Source organism: Ictalurus furcatus, chromosome 7, assembly GCF_023375685.1.
Source record: "Ictalurus furcatus strain D&B chromosome 7, Billie_1.0, whole genome shotgun sequence".
Classification (NCBI taxonomy): Eukaryota; Metazoa; Chordata; class Actinopteri; order Siluriformes; family Ictaluridae; genus Ictalurus; species Ictalurus furcatus.
In genome coordinates, this window is record NC_071261.1 from 7,608,153 (window position 1) to 7,623,359 (window position 15,207).

At 40.7% G+C, this 15,207-nt stretch overlaps 2 protein-coding genes across 6 annotated transcripts in view; one reads left to right on the forward strand and one right to left on the reverse strand.

Moving 5' to 3' along the window:
• nol7 (nucleolar protein 7) lies at positions 1 to 7,238 on the forward strand. The gene is made up of 8 exons (XM_053628122.1): positions 1 to 190; positions 1,233 to 1,293; positions 1,441 to 1,496; positions 1,613 to 1,638; positions 1,753 to 1,816; positions 4,016 to 4,137; positions 4,948 to 5,025; positions 6,066 to 7,238. The coding sequence occupies exons 1-8, from the start codon at positions 27 to 29 to the stop codon at positions 6,137 to 6,139; spliced, it is 645 nt and encodes a 214-aa protein (XP_053484097.1). The 5' UTR covers positions 1 to 26; the 3' UTR covers positions 6,140 to 7,238.
• The window catches only part of ranbp9 (RAN binding protein 9), a 21,142-nt gene continuing 13,048 nt past the window's right edge, over positions 7,114 to 15,207 (reverse strand). The window contains exons 6-16 of one of the 5 annotated variants that reach the window (XR_008386257.1): positions 14,589 to 14,773; positions 13,013 to 13,125; positions 11,536 to 11,644; positions 11,286 to 11,440; positions 11,010 to 11,151; positions 10,461 to 10,582; positions 10,157 to 10,305; positions 9,847 to 9,958; positions 9,523 to 9,710; positions 8,973 to 9,258; positions 8,691 to 8,830 (exon numbers count right to left, since the gene is read on the reverse strand). Coding sequence is in view for 2 of the 5 variants with exons in the window: in XM_053628120.1 (XP_053484095.1) it covers positions 9,553 to 9,710; positions 9,847 to 9,958; positions 10,157 to 10,308; positions 10,461 to 10,582; positions 11,010 to 11,151; positions 11,286 to 11,440; positions 11,536 to 11,644; positions 13,013 to 13,125; positions 14,589 to 14,773 (1,248 nt within the window). In the remaining 3 variants the exon portion in view is untranslated. Of the gene's footprint in view, positions 8,831 to 8,972; positions 9,259 to 9,282; positions 9,711 to 9,846; positions 9,959 to 10,156; positions 10,309 to 10,460; positions 10,583 to 11,009; positions 11,152 to 11,285; positions 11,441 to 11,535; positions 11,645 to 13,012; positions 13,126 to 14,588; positions 14,774 to 15,207 lie in introns of those variants that run through there. The other 4 variants (XR_008386256.1, XR_008386258.1, XM_053628121.1 and 1 more) reach the window with 4 other exon arrangements.

The window sequence follows — 15,207 nt, forward strand, 5'->3', positions numbered from 1 at the left end:
TTTAATAAAAAGTTGTCGACTATAATATGGCGAAACTTCAACGTGTGGTCTCAGAGTCCGAATCAGAAAAAGAGTTAAGAGAGAAAATGTCTGATTTGAGCGACGATGAAGGACCGGAGGAAGTCACATTTGACGACTCGAAAGTAGTCGCGTTAAAGAGCGTTAAAGACGCACAGGATGCAGTTAAAAGGTACTCAGGTCTGGGGCTGTTAGCCTTCCCGCTAGCACGTTAGCCTGGGCTAAATCTCAAATCAGTCCTGAAGGGTAATATAGTGCACTATTCAGCACATGGAAACTGCTGAATGTAGGAAGTAGGGATGATAGATTTCAGGTCTACTGTGCAACGTTAGTGTGTTAGTTTAAGAAGTAAACCATCAGGCGTTTATTTTTAATGTACATGTGTGTGCGTTTTGGTTTAAGCTTTAACGAGATATATATTTATTGTCTTTAAATTCTTTACTAATAAATTGAAATTCACGCTACATATAATTACCGGAGTAAGTTGTTTACCTGCAGTTATCGTATCTTAGAATTACTTATCTATATAAAATATGGTCTGGGAGTCGAGTCCAAAAAGAGAGTCGACTCGCCGTTTCCTTAGAAACGAGTGTCGACTCCCAAACTGTAAAGCATCAGAACGACAGCTTATTAATGCCATGTGTTTCTGAACCGGGGTTCCGTGGCCCCCTAGTGGTCTGTGGCGTAATTGCAGGGGGTCCGTGGGAAAGTTTTTAAAAACTTAAAAAACTTTGTTATATATATATATATATATATATATATATATGTGTGTGTGGATGTGTATATATGTATATGTATGTATGTGTGTGTGTGTGTATATATATATATATATATATATATATATATATATATATATATATATATAAAATGTATCAAAATATATTCAAATATATCATATGTCCATCAAATGTAAGGACAACTTGCGATGCGTTTTAAAATCAAGAGAGACACTTTCTACTCAGTTGTTCAGAAAAGTGTTGTAGGTTTGGTCATGGGGATTATGTACGACTGGCATATCGCAATCTAGTTCCAGATTTCTTTCTTTCTTTTTCTTTTAATGCTGTGGTCAGTTCTGTTGTTTACCTCAGTCATAGAGCCATTTTCCTGTATCAGAGCATAATTGTTTATTACATGCCAGTTACATGAAGTATTATTAATATCTACACGATGAACATGTTTCAGCTGTTTTAGTAATCAGACTAAATGTTTATCAGGGGGAAAGAGCTGCTGAAGGAGAAGAGACGAAAAAGACAGCTGCTTTTCCTAGAACAAAAGGTACAAAACTTAGTTGAAAGCCTAGTCAACGATCATACGTATTTAAGCAACGCTATGGTTTAAACAGTTTTTTTTGTAATGATTTAATGTTTGTTTTTTTTATGTGATAAGTTCTGATTATTAATATAATGTCTTAACGCTTTGAAGAAAAGCAGACTTTTACCAGAAACTCTTTTGGAAGAATTTGACACAGTGGCCCAGACGTAAGTGATGTTTTTTTATTTATTTATACTAACTATAGACACACACGTATTCCTTTATTTATGTATTTATACTCCCGTTAATCATTGGGGTTTCCTGTTGTTTTTGTTTCTTCTAGACCACCAAAGTTGTCAGATAAGAAAGGTGATATTTCAACATTTTTCTGGTAGTTTCCCAACTCTGATCAGATCGTGCGTTATAGACTGTAATTTGGTCGTAAGTTTACTTTGACTTATTGGAGGGGGTTATCTTCTGCAGGTGAGCAGCAGCACGAGGAGAAGGACAAAAAGAAGAAGAAGAAGAAGAAGAAAGTGTCTAAAAGGTAGGCTGGAAGCTCTTGTGTACGATTTGAACTAGAATTTCATTCGCAGCTTGGGGAAAAAAAAAAAAGAAAAGGTGCACGAACTCTCAGCCAACTTCATCTACAAATGTAGGTAGTTTGTTATCGTTGTTGTAGCTCGCAAATGATTATTTACGTTTGCGATTTTGACCTTTATTTGATGTTCTGTATAAGGTTTGTTTGAGTCTAATGACTTGTATGTGTTTTGATTTTTAAAAATCCACTACAGTGAGGGGGAAAAAAGTATTTGATCCCCTGCTGATTTTGTACGTTTGCCCACTGACAAAGAAAGGATCATTCTATAATTTTAATACTAGATTTATTTGAACAGTGAGAGACAGAATAACAACAAAAAAAATCCAGAAAAACGCATGTCAAAAATGTTATAAATTGATTTGCATTTTAATGAGGGAAATATGTATTTGACCCCTCTGCAAAACATGACTTGTAGTTGGCCACCAGGTTTGCACACATCTCAGGAGGGATTTTGTCCCACTCCTCTTTGCAGATCTTCTCCAAGTCATTAAGGTTTCGAGGCTGACGTTTGGCAACTCGAACCTTCAGCTCCCTCCACAGATTTTGTATGGGATTAAGGTCTGGAGACTGGCTAGGACACTCCAGGACCTTAATGTGCTTCTTCTTGAGCCACTCCTTTGTTGCCTTGGCCGTGTGTTTTGGGTCATTGTCATGCTGGAATACCCATCCACGACCCATTTTCAATGCCCTGGCTGAGGGAAGGAGGTTCTCACCCAAGATTTGACGGTACATGGTCCCTTTGATGCGGTGAAGTTGTCCTGTCCCCTTAGCAGAAAAACACCCCCAAAGCATAATGTTTCCACCTCCATGTTTGACGGTGGGGATGGTGTTCTTGGGGTCATAGGCAGCATTCCTCCTCCTCCAAACACGGCGAGTTGAGTTGATGCCAAAGAGCTCCATTTTGGTCTCATATGACCACAACACTTTCACCCAGTTGTCCTCTGAATCATTCAGATGTTCATTGGCAAACTTCAGATGGGCATGTATATGTGCTTTCTTGAGCAGGGGGACCTTGCGGGCGCTGCAGGATTTCAGTCCTTCACGGTGTAGTGTGTTACCAATTGTTTTCTTGGTGACTATGGTCCCAGCTGCCTTGAGATCATTGACAAGATCCTCCTGTGTAGTTCTGGGCTGATTCCTCACTGTTCTCATGATCATTGCAACTCCACGAGGTGAGATCTTGCATGGAGCCCCAGGCCGAGGGAGATTGACAGTTCTTTTGTTTCTTCCATTTGCGAATAATCGCACCAACTGTTGTCACCTTCTCACCAAGCTGCTTGGCAATGGTCTTGTAGCCCATTCCAGACTTGTGTAGGTCTACAATCTTGTCCCTGACATCCTTGGAGAGCTCTTTGGTCTTGGCCATGGTGGAGAGTTTGGAATCTGATTGATTGATTGCTTCTGTGGACAGGTGTCTTTTATACAGGTAACAAGCTGAGATTAGGAGCACTCCCTTTAAGAGTGTGCTCCTAATCTCAGCTCGTTACCTGTATAAAAGACACCTGGGAGCCAGAAATCTTTCTGATTGAGAGGGGGTCAAATACTTATTTCCCTCATTAAATTGCAAATCAATTTATAACATTTTTGACATGCGTTTTTCTGGATTTTCTTGTTGTTATTCTGTCTCTCACTGTTCAAATAAATCTACCATTAAAATTATAGACTGATCATTTCTTTGTCAGTGGGCAAACGTACAAAATCAGCAGGGGATCAAATACTTCTTTCCCCCACTGTATCTAGCTTACAGTCCTGCTTGATGTACCATGACAGAAATGCTAACAAGCTAACAAATTTATGACGTATAATGTAATAAGGTGACGTTTTACAACGCGAGTATGTAGTCATGTCTCCGGAAGCTGAGTCGTCGGTGTCCCAGCGTGTACTGAGCCGAGGTTTCACGACTTGGGGCGCTAGAGAGCTGATCGAGACGCACTCCATGACATAAACAGCATTGCAACATGAAGCACATCGTGTCAGTAGTCCGTTGGCTTACAGTACTGATTCACAGCACAAATAATAATCGAACCCCGCTGCCATAGAGCTTTGTTCATCACCGTACCCTTTATGACTTGTTTCTGAAATGAACAAACACCATTATTTCCTGCACAAGGAGCAAGGGGAAGATCTCATCACGGCTTGCTTTAGTTTACAGGACAACTGCAAGGTGGTGCGGGTGAAGGACCGGTCTGCCAATACCTCAATGCAGAAATCAGCCATGGCTTTCATCCAAGCACGTCTGTATGGCCCAGGGAGCCGGAGAACAACCAGTAAGGAAACGCAACAAGACGGTGTATATGTGTTTTTAAATAGAAAACTAGACCCCAAGACACATTAAATAGGTTTATATTGAAATATTTTTAAAAAAATCAAAAGTCGACTCTATCGTTACAGTCATTCTTGGATGCCATTGAAGATGACATTTTTAAATATAAAGCTTAATATTGAAGTTGTTCAGGATGGTCTTTTCCATTAATGTGTATTATTGTTTACTCAACATTTACTGACATTAAGAGGTGACAACTTCCTGTGTGCAGCTTTATGTATGTATTTTTCGCAGTTCTGATCTACAGTCGTAGCCAAAACATTTAGGATATCTCATTTCTTTTGTGTTTGTCGCCTAAAATAATAAAATTCAACATTCACTGTCCAATAATGTGCATACCTGCTTCAAATGCTTGATCCTGAGCGATAAGATCATTAAACACAGGGACTATATTGAATGATATTTTGAGCAGAGATGTTCTACCTTTCTCTTAGCTCTTTCTAGTTTTAGGCAATAAGTACGAGTAAGAACCGTAAGTACTGAGAGCAGAGGACGTATACGTTAAACTAAACATGCTCTGTGGTTCGTCTGAGGAATTTACAAGAGCATTTGGACTGCAGCGGTAAAGCAGCGTGGCTTATTTAGTTCGTTATGTTGCTGTTATGAGGTCGGAATTTGTAGGAAACCGACCGGTCATGGGGCAGTTTTATCTGCTTGTGTGAATGTAAGCTCCGGGGTTGTTTTATACCAACAAACGAGGCTTTACTGTTGCTGGTGAAGAGGAGTTCTGCTGACCGTTGAGTGTCTCTTTCAGACGCTGAACTTCTCTCTCTGGAGAAGAAACGCGGACTCAACCAAGGAGCTGCAGTGCAGTTTGCGAGTAAGAATTGGGGTGAGTTTGAGCTCTGAATGTTCATCTCGGGCAATTTATAGGTACAAATCGAGCAAAGGTTCTTTCTCAAACATACTCACCGTCCACTTTAATAGGAACACTTGTACATCTGTGCGATTCTCCATCACCAAATGGGCTGGTTTGAGTATTTCAGAAACTGCGGATCTGGGATTTTTCCCACACCCACACCCACGTCTCTAGAGTTTACACAGAAAAGTGTGGGGAAAAAAACCAAAATGAGTGAGCGATGGTTCTGTGGGTGGAAACGAATTGCTAATAAGAGAGGTCAGAGGAAAATGTCCAGATTGGATTGAGCTGCGAGGAAGGATATACAGTATTAACTCTTTTATAATCACTCTTTACAATCATGGTGAGCAGGAAAGCATCTCAGCAGGTTCACCCTTGCAACTGGACAAATAATCACCTGGGCTTTTTCCTGTCTTCATCCGTCCAGTTTGGGCGAGTCTGTGCTTATGCGGTCTCAGATCCAGGGGAACCCGATGTGGTGTTCTGCTCTTGTAGCCCATCCACCTCAACATTTGATGTGTTGTGCACGCTGAGATGCTTTTCTTCTCACCACGGTTGTAAAGAGTGATTATTTGAGTCACTATAGCCGACCTGTCTAGTCATTCTCTTCTGATCTCTCTCAACTACAAGGTGTTTCAACCCACAGACCCTCTGCTCACCATTCTGTGTAAACTCCAGAGACTCATGTGAGAGTGTGTGTACATCACACCGGAGCGCAACGGTTTCTGACAAACTCAACTCATGCCACTATTAAAGTCATAGATGTTTGATGTGAACCTCACCAGATGCTCTTGACCTGTATCTGGATGATTTTTTTTGCACTGTGCTGCTGCCATATGATTGCGTGATTAAATAACCTCACAAATGTACAGGTGCTCCTAATAAAGTGGATAGTGTGTGTAGGACCACATACTTAACAGTAATGGTAAAAGGCTATGCAACAGTAGGACTCAAACACTTATGTTTCATAATATGAAAGCACATCTTAATTCAGCGTTAAACTGTCCTTACAGGAGCAGACGAGAAGGCCAAGGCGGAAAAGTACAACAAGAGGTTTATTCAGAAACAGAAGTTAATCTCCAGCTGAGACGTTTTCCGAGGACGTGTTTGCACGCGACAGCACAACGAAGACTTCCTGCTCGGATTTCAGCTGTTTAGACCAAAAGTCACACCGCTGGATTGATTTGTGACTGGAAGCAGCTCAGCTCAGCGCTAAATTAACCATTAAGCATCGAATCCACAAATCTGGGACAGATTGTTTCTGTATAGTAAGCATTTTATGAGGTATTCTCAAAGTTAGGCTTTAAAGGTGGGACAAACCATGAACAAATTGCATATTTACATTTAACATGTGATCAATAACGTCCAACATTTACTTTGTATTGAAAATGAGCTGCAGTTGAAATGGCTTTCATCCACATGTTGGTATACATAATATCACTTTGGTTAATGGTTTCCTCCATTACCCATAATGCCGTTTGACTGCCTGAAAAACATTCTGTGCCAGTGGGAATTAGCCCTTGCTTCAAGTAAAGAGAGCGATGCAGCGGCGCTTTTAGTTTAATCTGAACATTCTGCTCAAACAGATCAGGTTCTGAAGCGTCAGTCTTTGTGTTAATCCCACCGTTTACACCGTTGGGCTTATCTCAGTAATGTTTAACTAGCTGAGCAGAGTCTCTGCCAAAATTCAACGCATCTGCATTTTCAGGACTTTCCAGAGTTTGTCGTCTCCACTATTTTTACTTTAGAAAAATGGTGAAGGGGAAAAGAATCTCTTGCTCTTTTATTTCTGGGCACTAACAGCGAAAGCTGAACGTTATCAATTTACATTATAGAATTGGTTTTTTTCTCTCTTGTTAATTACCATTAAACCCGATTAGGAATGTCGTCCTATGACGCAAGCACGGCTGCCCAATTACAAAAATCGCTATAAACACGTCAAACATTTCAGTTGTGAACATATTTAGTATTTAAATGCTTCTTTAGAGTTCAGTTTCAGGACTTTTTTTTTTTTCTTTTTTCTTTAAAGACATGTGAATATGTAAAGGAAAGGTCTTTACATTCTTGTTTTTTTTTTTTATAGCAAGTCGAGGTCAGGTCAAATGCTTTCTGTCTGAGGCTGAATGTACAGTTTTTTTTGTTGTTTTTTTCTTCTTCTTATAAAAATAAAACCAACCCCAAAGCAACGTTTCTACAAAAGTGCCATGATGAATATCGTGAGACGACTGGATCGATTAGGTTTGAACAGCTGTGTCAGTCACAGTTTTAATATGCGCAGTCTGTAATGGTATTTACAACATGGGGTCATCACGTCCAGTGGAGACGTTACCGTAGTAACTGTGCCGTTACACAATTTTCCACTACAGCTGACGACGACGTCTGCGTTCACATTAAAAATCGTCCAGAGATGTGCATCGGATTACTACAAGCACGATTACCTTCTATAAGCTAGAAGAACACAGTCTGTACACGCGTCTTGTCCACCTGGGTATTTGTATTTTATTACTGAAAATGATAAGACAGTGCTGTTGACAATACTGTATCATTCTCCTTGCTTTTGTAACGTAGTGATGGTCATAAGGGCTGGCTGGTGAAACACAGGAGAAAACCAGGAACAGGCTTTCCTCTTCTCAGCCAGGGCTTGTATATATCAAGCAGTGTAGAATAACAGTTCGGACAGATTTTTACTTTTTTATGTTTTTGTTACTATGCACAAGGGAGGTTTATTCAAAACTCAGGGATGATCGATATATACAAGCCTAGGCGTATTTCAGAGAGCTGCACTGTACAGAAACGTGAGAGTGGTGAGCGTCGGCCTGGGTGAGAACAGTTCGGAGACGGACTCAGGACAGCCGTAGACATCCACGAGGTTACAAGTCCAAGTGTCCAAACGTTTGCATCAAACCTGCTGTGCAGATCTGGCAGAGGGAGGGCACGCTTGCACAAAGAAGGGCTTAAACTCAAAATACAGCTCACACTAACTCTCTATACTAAATACCACCACTAAAGGAGTCGTCCAGCTTCGTTGGACTGCTTTTTAATTTTTTTTTTTCTTCTTTAGATAACTAAAATATTCCACTCTGCATGTTAATATAGCTTTCAAAAAAAAAGGAGGGGGGAGGAGGAGTCGGGAGTCGGGGGTGGGGGGTTTGTAACAAATACACAAGCAGACACCTTAAAAACAGCAGGGTGGGGGGCCTTCGTGCTCACTTTAGCCAGCTTTCAATCGAGAACAAATATAATCTTATATGCAAGTTTAATTATAACATTAATTAGAATCAGAATAAATTCGTCTCATGCCTCAAACTAGAAAACAAACAATCGGAGCCTGAAACACGCACACACACACACACACACACACCCCTCCCTCTCCCAAATTAAAAAGAAAATCAAAAAAGGTGTAATGGTTCAGGAATTTGTTTGGCTTGAGGGATCCTTCTAAATGTGTCTTTAGATTCAGGATGGCCTGTGTGAAAAGGATCCAGTCTCTTGGAGACTCTCGCGAGAGTCAGGATTTGGAATGGGTCCGGCTTATGAGGCGCTCCGGGTCATGATTAGAGACGGGCCGGATGTTCGAGAGGCCTGGTTGAGTCGGGGTGATGCAGAACGTGCTGCATGACCATTTTAAAGGGACACTTCTCTAAGGGCTAGTGCAGATAATCGTCCACGGAGGCGAAAGCACACGAGCCGATGCCTGTACGGGCCATAAGTGCCAGGCACTGAGTCGCCTGACCCACGGCCTGAGCCAGAGGGGGCTGCTTGGGCAGGTTATGAGTCTCTGCAACACATACATTCAGGAGACAGACATCAGACCAGTGAAACTCTTCATTGCATATAGTATGTTACCATGTGTTTTTTTTAAATGAGTATAAATTACACTACAGAGGCTGCCAACTAATAATTTACTGAAATTATTCTACCGGTGCAAGGAGGACACTGCCTGGACATCGGTATAGTCAGCCACAGTGGTTTCCTGCATTCTGCGTTTATGCTCCAGGCAGATGACTCATAATTTATTCTCAGTTTTCCATGAGATGTGTACTGCTGACAAACTGGACCAAGAAGGCTATTTCGAATCCAATCGTTGAGGCACATCTTAAGTGGAAAAAGCCTTCAGGGTTGCTCGCTCTGGAGTGCCTTTCAGTGTTGGTCTTCCGTCATGCACAGACCTTAGTCTTGTGCTTTGGCTCCAGATTAAACTACTCACTGAGCTCAGGGTATACCAATACAAAGGGTAATGAATTATTAAGCATCTGTTTACTTAACTTGGGCAGGGATCCCAGGCTTTTTGAAAATTGGTAGACTTTCAAAATCAAGGCCAGGTTTGAAATTATTATTTCATTTTATAATCGTTATCTGTTTATTAACTGGATGAGCTGTAAACATCTTTAAAAACTTAGAGAATCTAAGGGTATATGCATGTACATAGTCTAAATAACTGGTGACACTCCAATGTCTATAGGTACTCACCTTTCAATGTAAAAGTGGATAGACATAATGCTAGGATGCAGAAGCTTTCCCTTCACCAATCTCAAGGGTAATGTTGCCAGTCCCTCCCACATAATTATTAAAACCCACTTTTCCCCACTTGAAATGGTCTTTCCAAGTCTTTGCAAGATAACTTATTTTACTGCAGTTGACCTGTGTACGTGGCTCATCTAGTAGCAGGAACATTATACATTTTTGTAAGAGTACCATAGTAGGCTGGATTTCTGTGCAGTGTTTCTCACTTAGTTCATTTCTAAATTCTAAAAAGCCACTTAAAAAATAAATTAATTCTTCATGCTGTCTTACCTAATATTGCACTGTTGAGTGTGGAGCAGACCGGCTCTCTCTGGATGGAGTCCAGCTGGTAGCCCACAGGACTGCTCCAAGGATCTGAGTACGCCAACAAACTAAAAGCATCCTGCGTGCGCAGACACAAAGTAAGAGCAATGAGGGTAATCCACAAAACCCAAAACACCAGAGAAAGTCAATTCATTTAATGCTTTTAATTCGGACTGGAATACCGTTTTGTGACTTTAAAACCAAGCAAAGTTGTACTTAATCGTTGCACTAATCATGCTTTACATTTAGAATTCTAATACGTAGCTGGTGCTGCTACCTTGAGCATCTTCTTGTTGGTGGAGTTTTTGCCACGTTCACGGCGAAGGTGTTCGCTCATGCTTTGCAGCTCTCGGCCAAAATGGATCATCCTCTCGATGGCAGCCTGGCTCCCCCCGCAGAGCTGCCTCTTAGACTGAGCCGACTCTACTTCTGTGTGCAAGGCAACGACGTGAGGAACCAAAGATAGTCATGGAGTTTGTCCCTTAATTTCACTTTATGATTTGTTTCCTTATGCTTGCAGTGGATCGGTCTGAAAAAAAAAATGTTACTACAGAAATAAAAATGATTATTAGTGGTCTCACCCATCTCTGCCTCGCAGTCCTCGATGTCTGGTGCGTGTGTGGCGCTCCCGTTCAAGAAGCCGTTTGAGGAGGACTCGGACACTCCGTTAGAGATGTGATCCACCTCCATATCTACATCACTGCTGCATTAAGCCAAGCATTTACAACACAGGAGGTCTTATTAATGCTTATGTTCTATCCATGTTCTAATATAATATAGATCATGGGATATCGTGGCAATGTAATACCGTGTTTAGATGATAATATCGTTATATCACACAAGCCTCGAGTAAACAAAACAACACTACACACTGAACACATACTGTAACGTGTTAACAGTGATATACACCTATACGAGGATCCCCAAACATGTAAAGAGGTTCCCTCAATATCGATTACATTGCTAATAATTGAGAAGATATTTTATATTTAAGAGAGAAATTTTACAAGTGCAAAATGAAAAGGGTTCACAAAACTTTCAAAAAGTTGTGTCATTTTTATAGTTATGCTTCAAAGGTAAACGATTAGAAGAGTATCCGTTCAACTGGGTGTGGCATTATTGATGAATACCTTATGCTGGACTGCTGTGTGTGGCTGCCGTTCAGAACCCCCAGCTCACCACTTCCCGTGGGTACGGGGCACGGTTTGTGGCTGTGTGCTGAGGAGTGAGCTTTACTGGATGAAACTCCATTACAGCAGTTACTATCAAAACCTGGAGATGGAGAACATCATAAAAGACATTTAGCCAAATCGTAGGAGGATACGTATTCAGTGCGTCATTGCAAATTTCAAGCATAGTCGTGCTGGGAATACGAGAATGTTACAGAGGCTTTGAGTAATACGTACCTGATGGGTAGGCCTGAGAGCCAGTGGCTTTGTGGGTGGGGCTACTGAAAAGGCGGGGAGAACCAGGGTAGCTATCCTGGGACTTAGGGCTGCGCCCACCGAGACAGCGTACCTCACTGTCAGTGCCATTCACCATTTCAATGAACTGTCTCACTCTGTGCAGAAAAAAAAAATTAAAATATAAAAAGTAGGAGTCATGCTTATTCATTCATACTACATTTACCCAACAGTGTCATTTGGCAACACTTACTTTAACATGAATAATAGGTCGGGGTTCCTTTCGAGCAGACTGGGGTAAAGTTGCTGAGTGGTCTCTATGGCTTCCCCCATTCGGCCAGACAGGACCAGCTTCTGGATTTCTGAGAGAATACAGGTACGTTGGTAAAGAACATACATAGCTAGCCCAAGAAAAGTAAGAAAACGCTCCAGGGTACTGCCCAGTCCCATCTTCCAAAATGTCCAGAAATCTCTGAATTCACAGAGACAATCTTTCACGTGTGACTCAAAATGATGTACACAGTCCCTTTCAAAAGTATTGGAACGGCAAGGCTAAATCTTTTGTTTTTTTTGCGATACGTCGAAGACAACTGGGTTCGAGATCAAAAGATGATGAGAACAGAATTTCAGCTTTCATTGTCCTGATATTTGATATATTTAGGTGCTAAACAACTTCGAACATTTTTCCAAGTGATCAAAAATATTGGAATATTCTGACCGACACGTGTTTCTTGTTGCCCAGGTGTGTCCTGTTAGATAGATTGTTTAAATGATGAATAGCTTTGACCGGTGTTTCTCTTGTGAAGACTGCATTTGTTGTTAAAAATGATAAACCAGAGAGCTGTCTATGGGAGAAAAGCAAGCCATTTTGAAGCTGAGAAAAGAAGGGGAAAATAAATAAATAAATAAAATCGATCAGCGCCATTGCACAAACATTGGGCACAGCCAATACAACAATCTGGAATGTCCTGAAAAAGAAAGAGACCACTGGTGTACTGGCAACCAGACCCCGAGCAGGTCAGCCAAGGAAAACAACAGCAGCTGATGACAAACATTGTGAGATCACCAACCTCCACAGGGCAGGGCTGAAGGTATCACAATCCACCATTTGAAGAAGACTTCAAGTGCAGAAATAGGAGAAGCCATACAAGATGGCGACCACTAATCAGCAGTAAGAACATCATCAAGCGGCAAGACAATGACCCAAAACACACTGCCAACACAACAAAGGACTTCATCAGGGAGGAAATAAGTCGAAGGTTTTAGACTGACCAAGTCAATCACCAGACCTTAACCCAGCTGAGCATGTGTTTCACCTCCTGAAGACGAGAAACCCCTCAAAACAAACAACAACTGAAAGATGTTGCGGTACAAGCCTGGAAAAGCACCATAAAAAAAATTTTAAAAAACATGCAACAGTTTGGTGATGTCAGACGGTCTCCGGCTTGATGCAAGGGATATACGACCAAATATTAAGTGCTATTCACGTTAATATTGTCCGTTCCAATACTTTTGCTCACCAACGAATTGGGTGGTCTACCACCATGTTCTAAGCTGTTGAAGACTATCAGGAAATTAAAGCTAAAATTCTGATGATTCATTTTTTGATCTCAAACAAATGTCTTCAGCGTATAGTAAAAACCAAAAGAACAGGCCTCGCTGTTCCGATCGTTTCAGAAGGACTGGATAAGTGATTGGTATTTTTGATCAGATGATGCGTGCAGACTCACTCTGTCGGTTTTTGATTGAAGCGAGCTCCTCGTGCACGGCCTGGTCAGTGGACTTGGCAAAGGCTTCAGCCGTGGCACAGTAACTATGATGGACCAAGTAGGAGGCCACCATCCTGTCAACACAGAGAAGAGCTCAACATCCACGTCAATGCAAAACTGCAACCCAAGTACCCTATGCTACTATAATCATTATTCCATTACTGGTGTTGATTAGACTTTTCCCTTTTTCCGTTCTTCCGCATTTATAATCATGAATTATACAATGGAAAAAAAAAAAAAAAAAAAAAAAAAAAGTCACATTAACGATAAGATTTACTTTCTAAATCTGTTTTATTATTATTTGTCTTGGATTAGGTTGAGTGTCTGCTGTACAAGTCCCTGTCTATGAGCTGTTACTATAGAAACAGCAACATATTAGAACAAGTGCATTAATATTAATGTTCGTGTTCGAGCCGGAACTACCTGAACCACTGTTATAGGGAAAACCTTCTGAGGTATAATATTCTTTCAAATACAGTTTTTCATCAGAAGATGCTTTTCCATTAGGTTTCCCCAAGAGGTGGTGGCGGAGGAATTTTGTTACCATAGCAACAACACAAACAACCCAAGCTGCAAACATGACTGATATTAAAAATATGATCTGTAAGAAAATCAATATCAGTTATCTGTGGAAAAGACAACCCCTTGGAAGTAAGTGAATATACTGCTACTACAATTTACCAAAACCACCTTTCAGCGACCGCACGTTCTAAATATATATATATTAACAAATCAATCAAAGCATGTGTGTGCCGTTTCGTCCCAAAGAGCGTGCGACAAAAGATGTTGTCACAGTCTGATACGAAGAACTTAAAAGAACCAGGACTGCTCTTTAAAAGGATCACCATATCAGCACAAATTCTGACACGGTCTTGATGGAAAAGGGGTGTGGGGTAACATGAAACAGATCAATAAACAAGGCACTGGTTCATAGAATTACCTCACGTGGGCTCACGTGTGATTTTTTACCAACCATTATTATGCCTGTTCTCATGTTAGTTACGATTCAAAAAGTTCATAACGAAGCACAGGTGTGACTTGACTGTGCTTGCGCTGGTACCATTTGCTAGCATTCATTTTTGTCAAGCAAGCTTCAGTGCCCTTGTAGGCATGAACTCAAAGTACTTATCAAAATTGAATGCAACAGCCAAGATGAGATGTCCATCATACTTTCATACATCTCCTGACTTCGATACGCTGCAGTGCGACGCACAAGCCTAGTCCAACCATTAGATACAGCGGGGAACAAAGTGCCTATTGTTGTGGGCACTCTCTTACTCAGAGACCTCATTAACTATGTTTAAACAACAACAACAACAACAAAAAAAGGAACAGTGAAAAAGACTTTCCCTCTTTTACACATTGATTTGTTAACATCAAACTAACCTATTCATTTTCAAAAAGTTGTAAACCTATAATTTAGCCCAACATATAATAATAATAATAATAATAATAATTTTTAAAAACTGGCCTTTAAATGGAGGTCTTGAAGTTTGAAAAGCCCTGAAATAATACTCATCATAATGGGGACACTCACTTCTGAATCATGGCCTGCCACTCGCCCTCTCGCTCGCCAATGGGACAACGCTCAATCTGAGCTTGGATCTTGGTTCTCCACTCACGCATGTAGTCCTCTATGTCAAATACAAATGGATGCTGCCCAAAATTAGCATCCACCACCTCTCCCGGTGTCTGAAGACCCACTGTCGGATACAGGTTGGGCTGGAGAAAGACAACATTTTATTATCAAATACTGCAAGGGCTTTTATTTTATTTTTATTTATTTTATCAGCACTGGTGTATGGTGAAATGCTTTTATCTTGAGGACAAAAAAAAAAAAAAAAAAAGTGTCAGTGTTCATAATGTCTCTACATTAAACAGTTTCATGGAAATAAAATGGTAAACGTTTCTCTCGACTGGATGAAAATGGAAATAGGGAGAAAGAACTAAAAGGGAGCAACAATGTTTCATGATCCAATAAAAATAAAGGTCAGAGCTGGAAAACCAAAGCACATTCAGAAAAACATGAATGCTGGAGTTATGCCAACTTTGTTTTCTCCTGAATGGTTGATTGTTTTAGACCCAAACAGACATTTGTTGTGTTGTCTAGTAAAATGTAAAACACCATGCAGTCCAAGCATTTTAGCAAAGTCTTG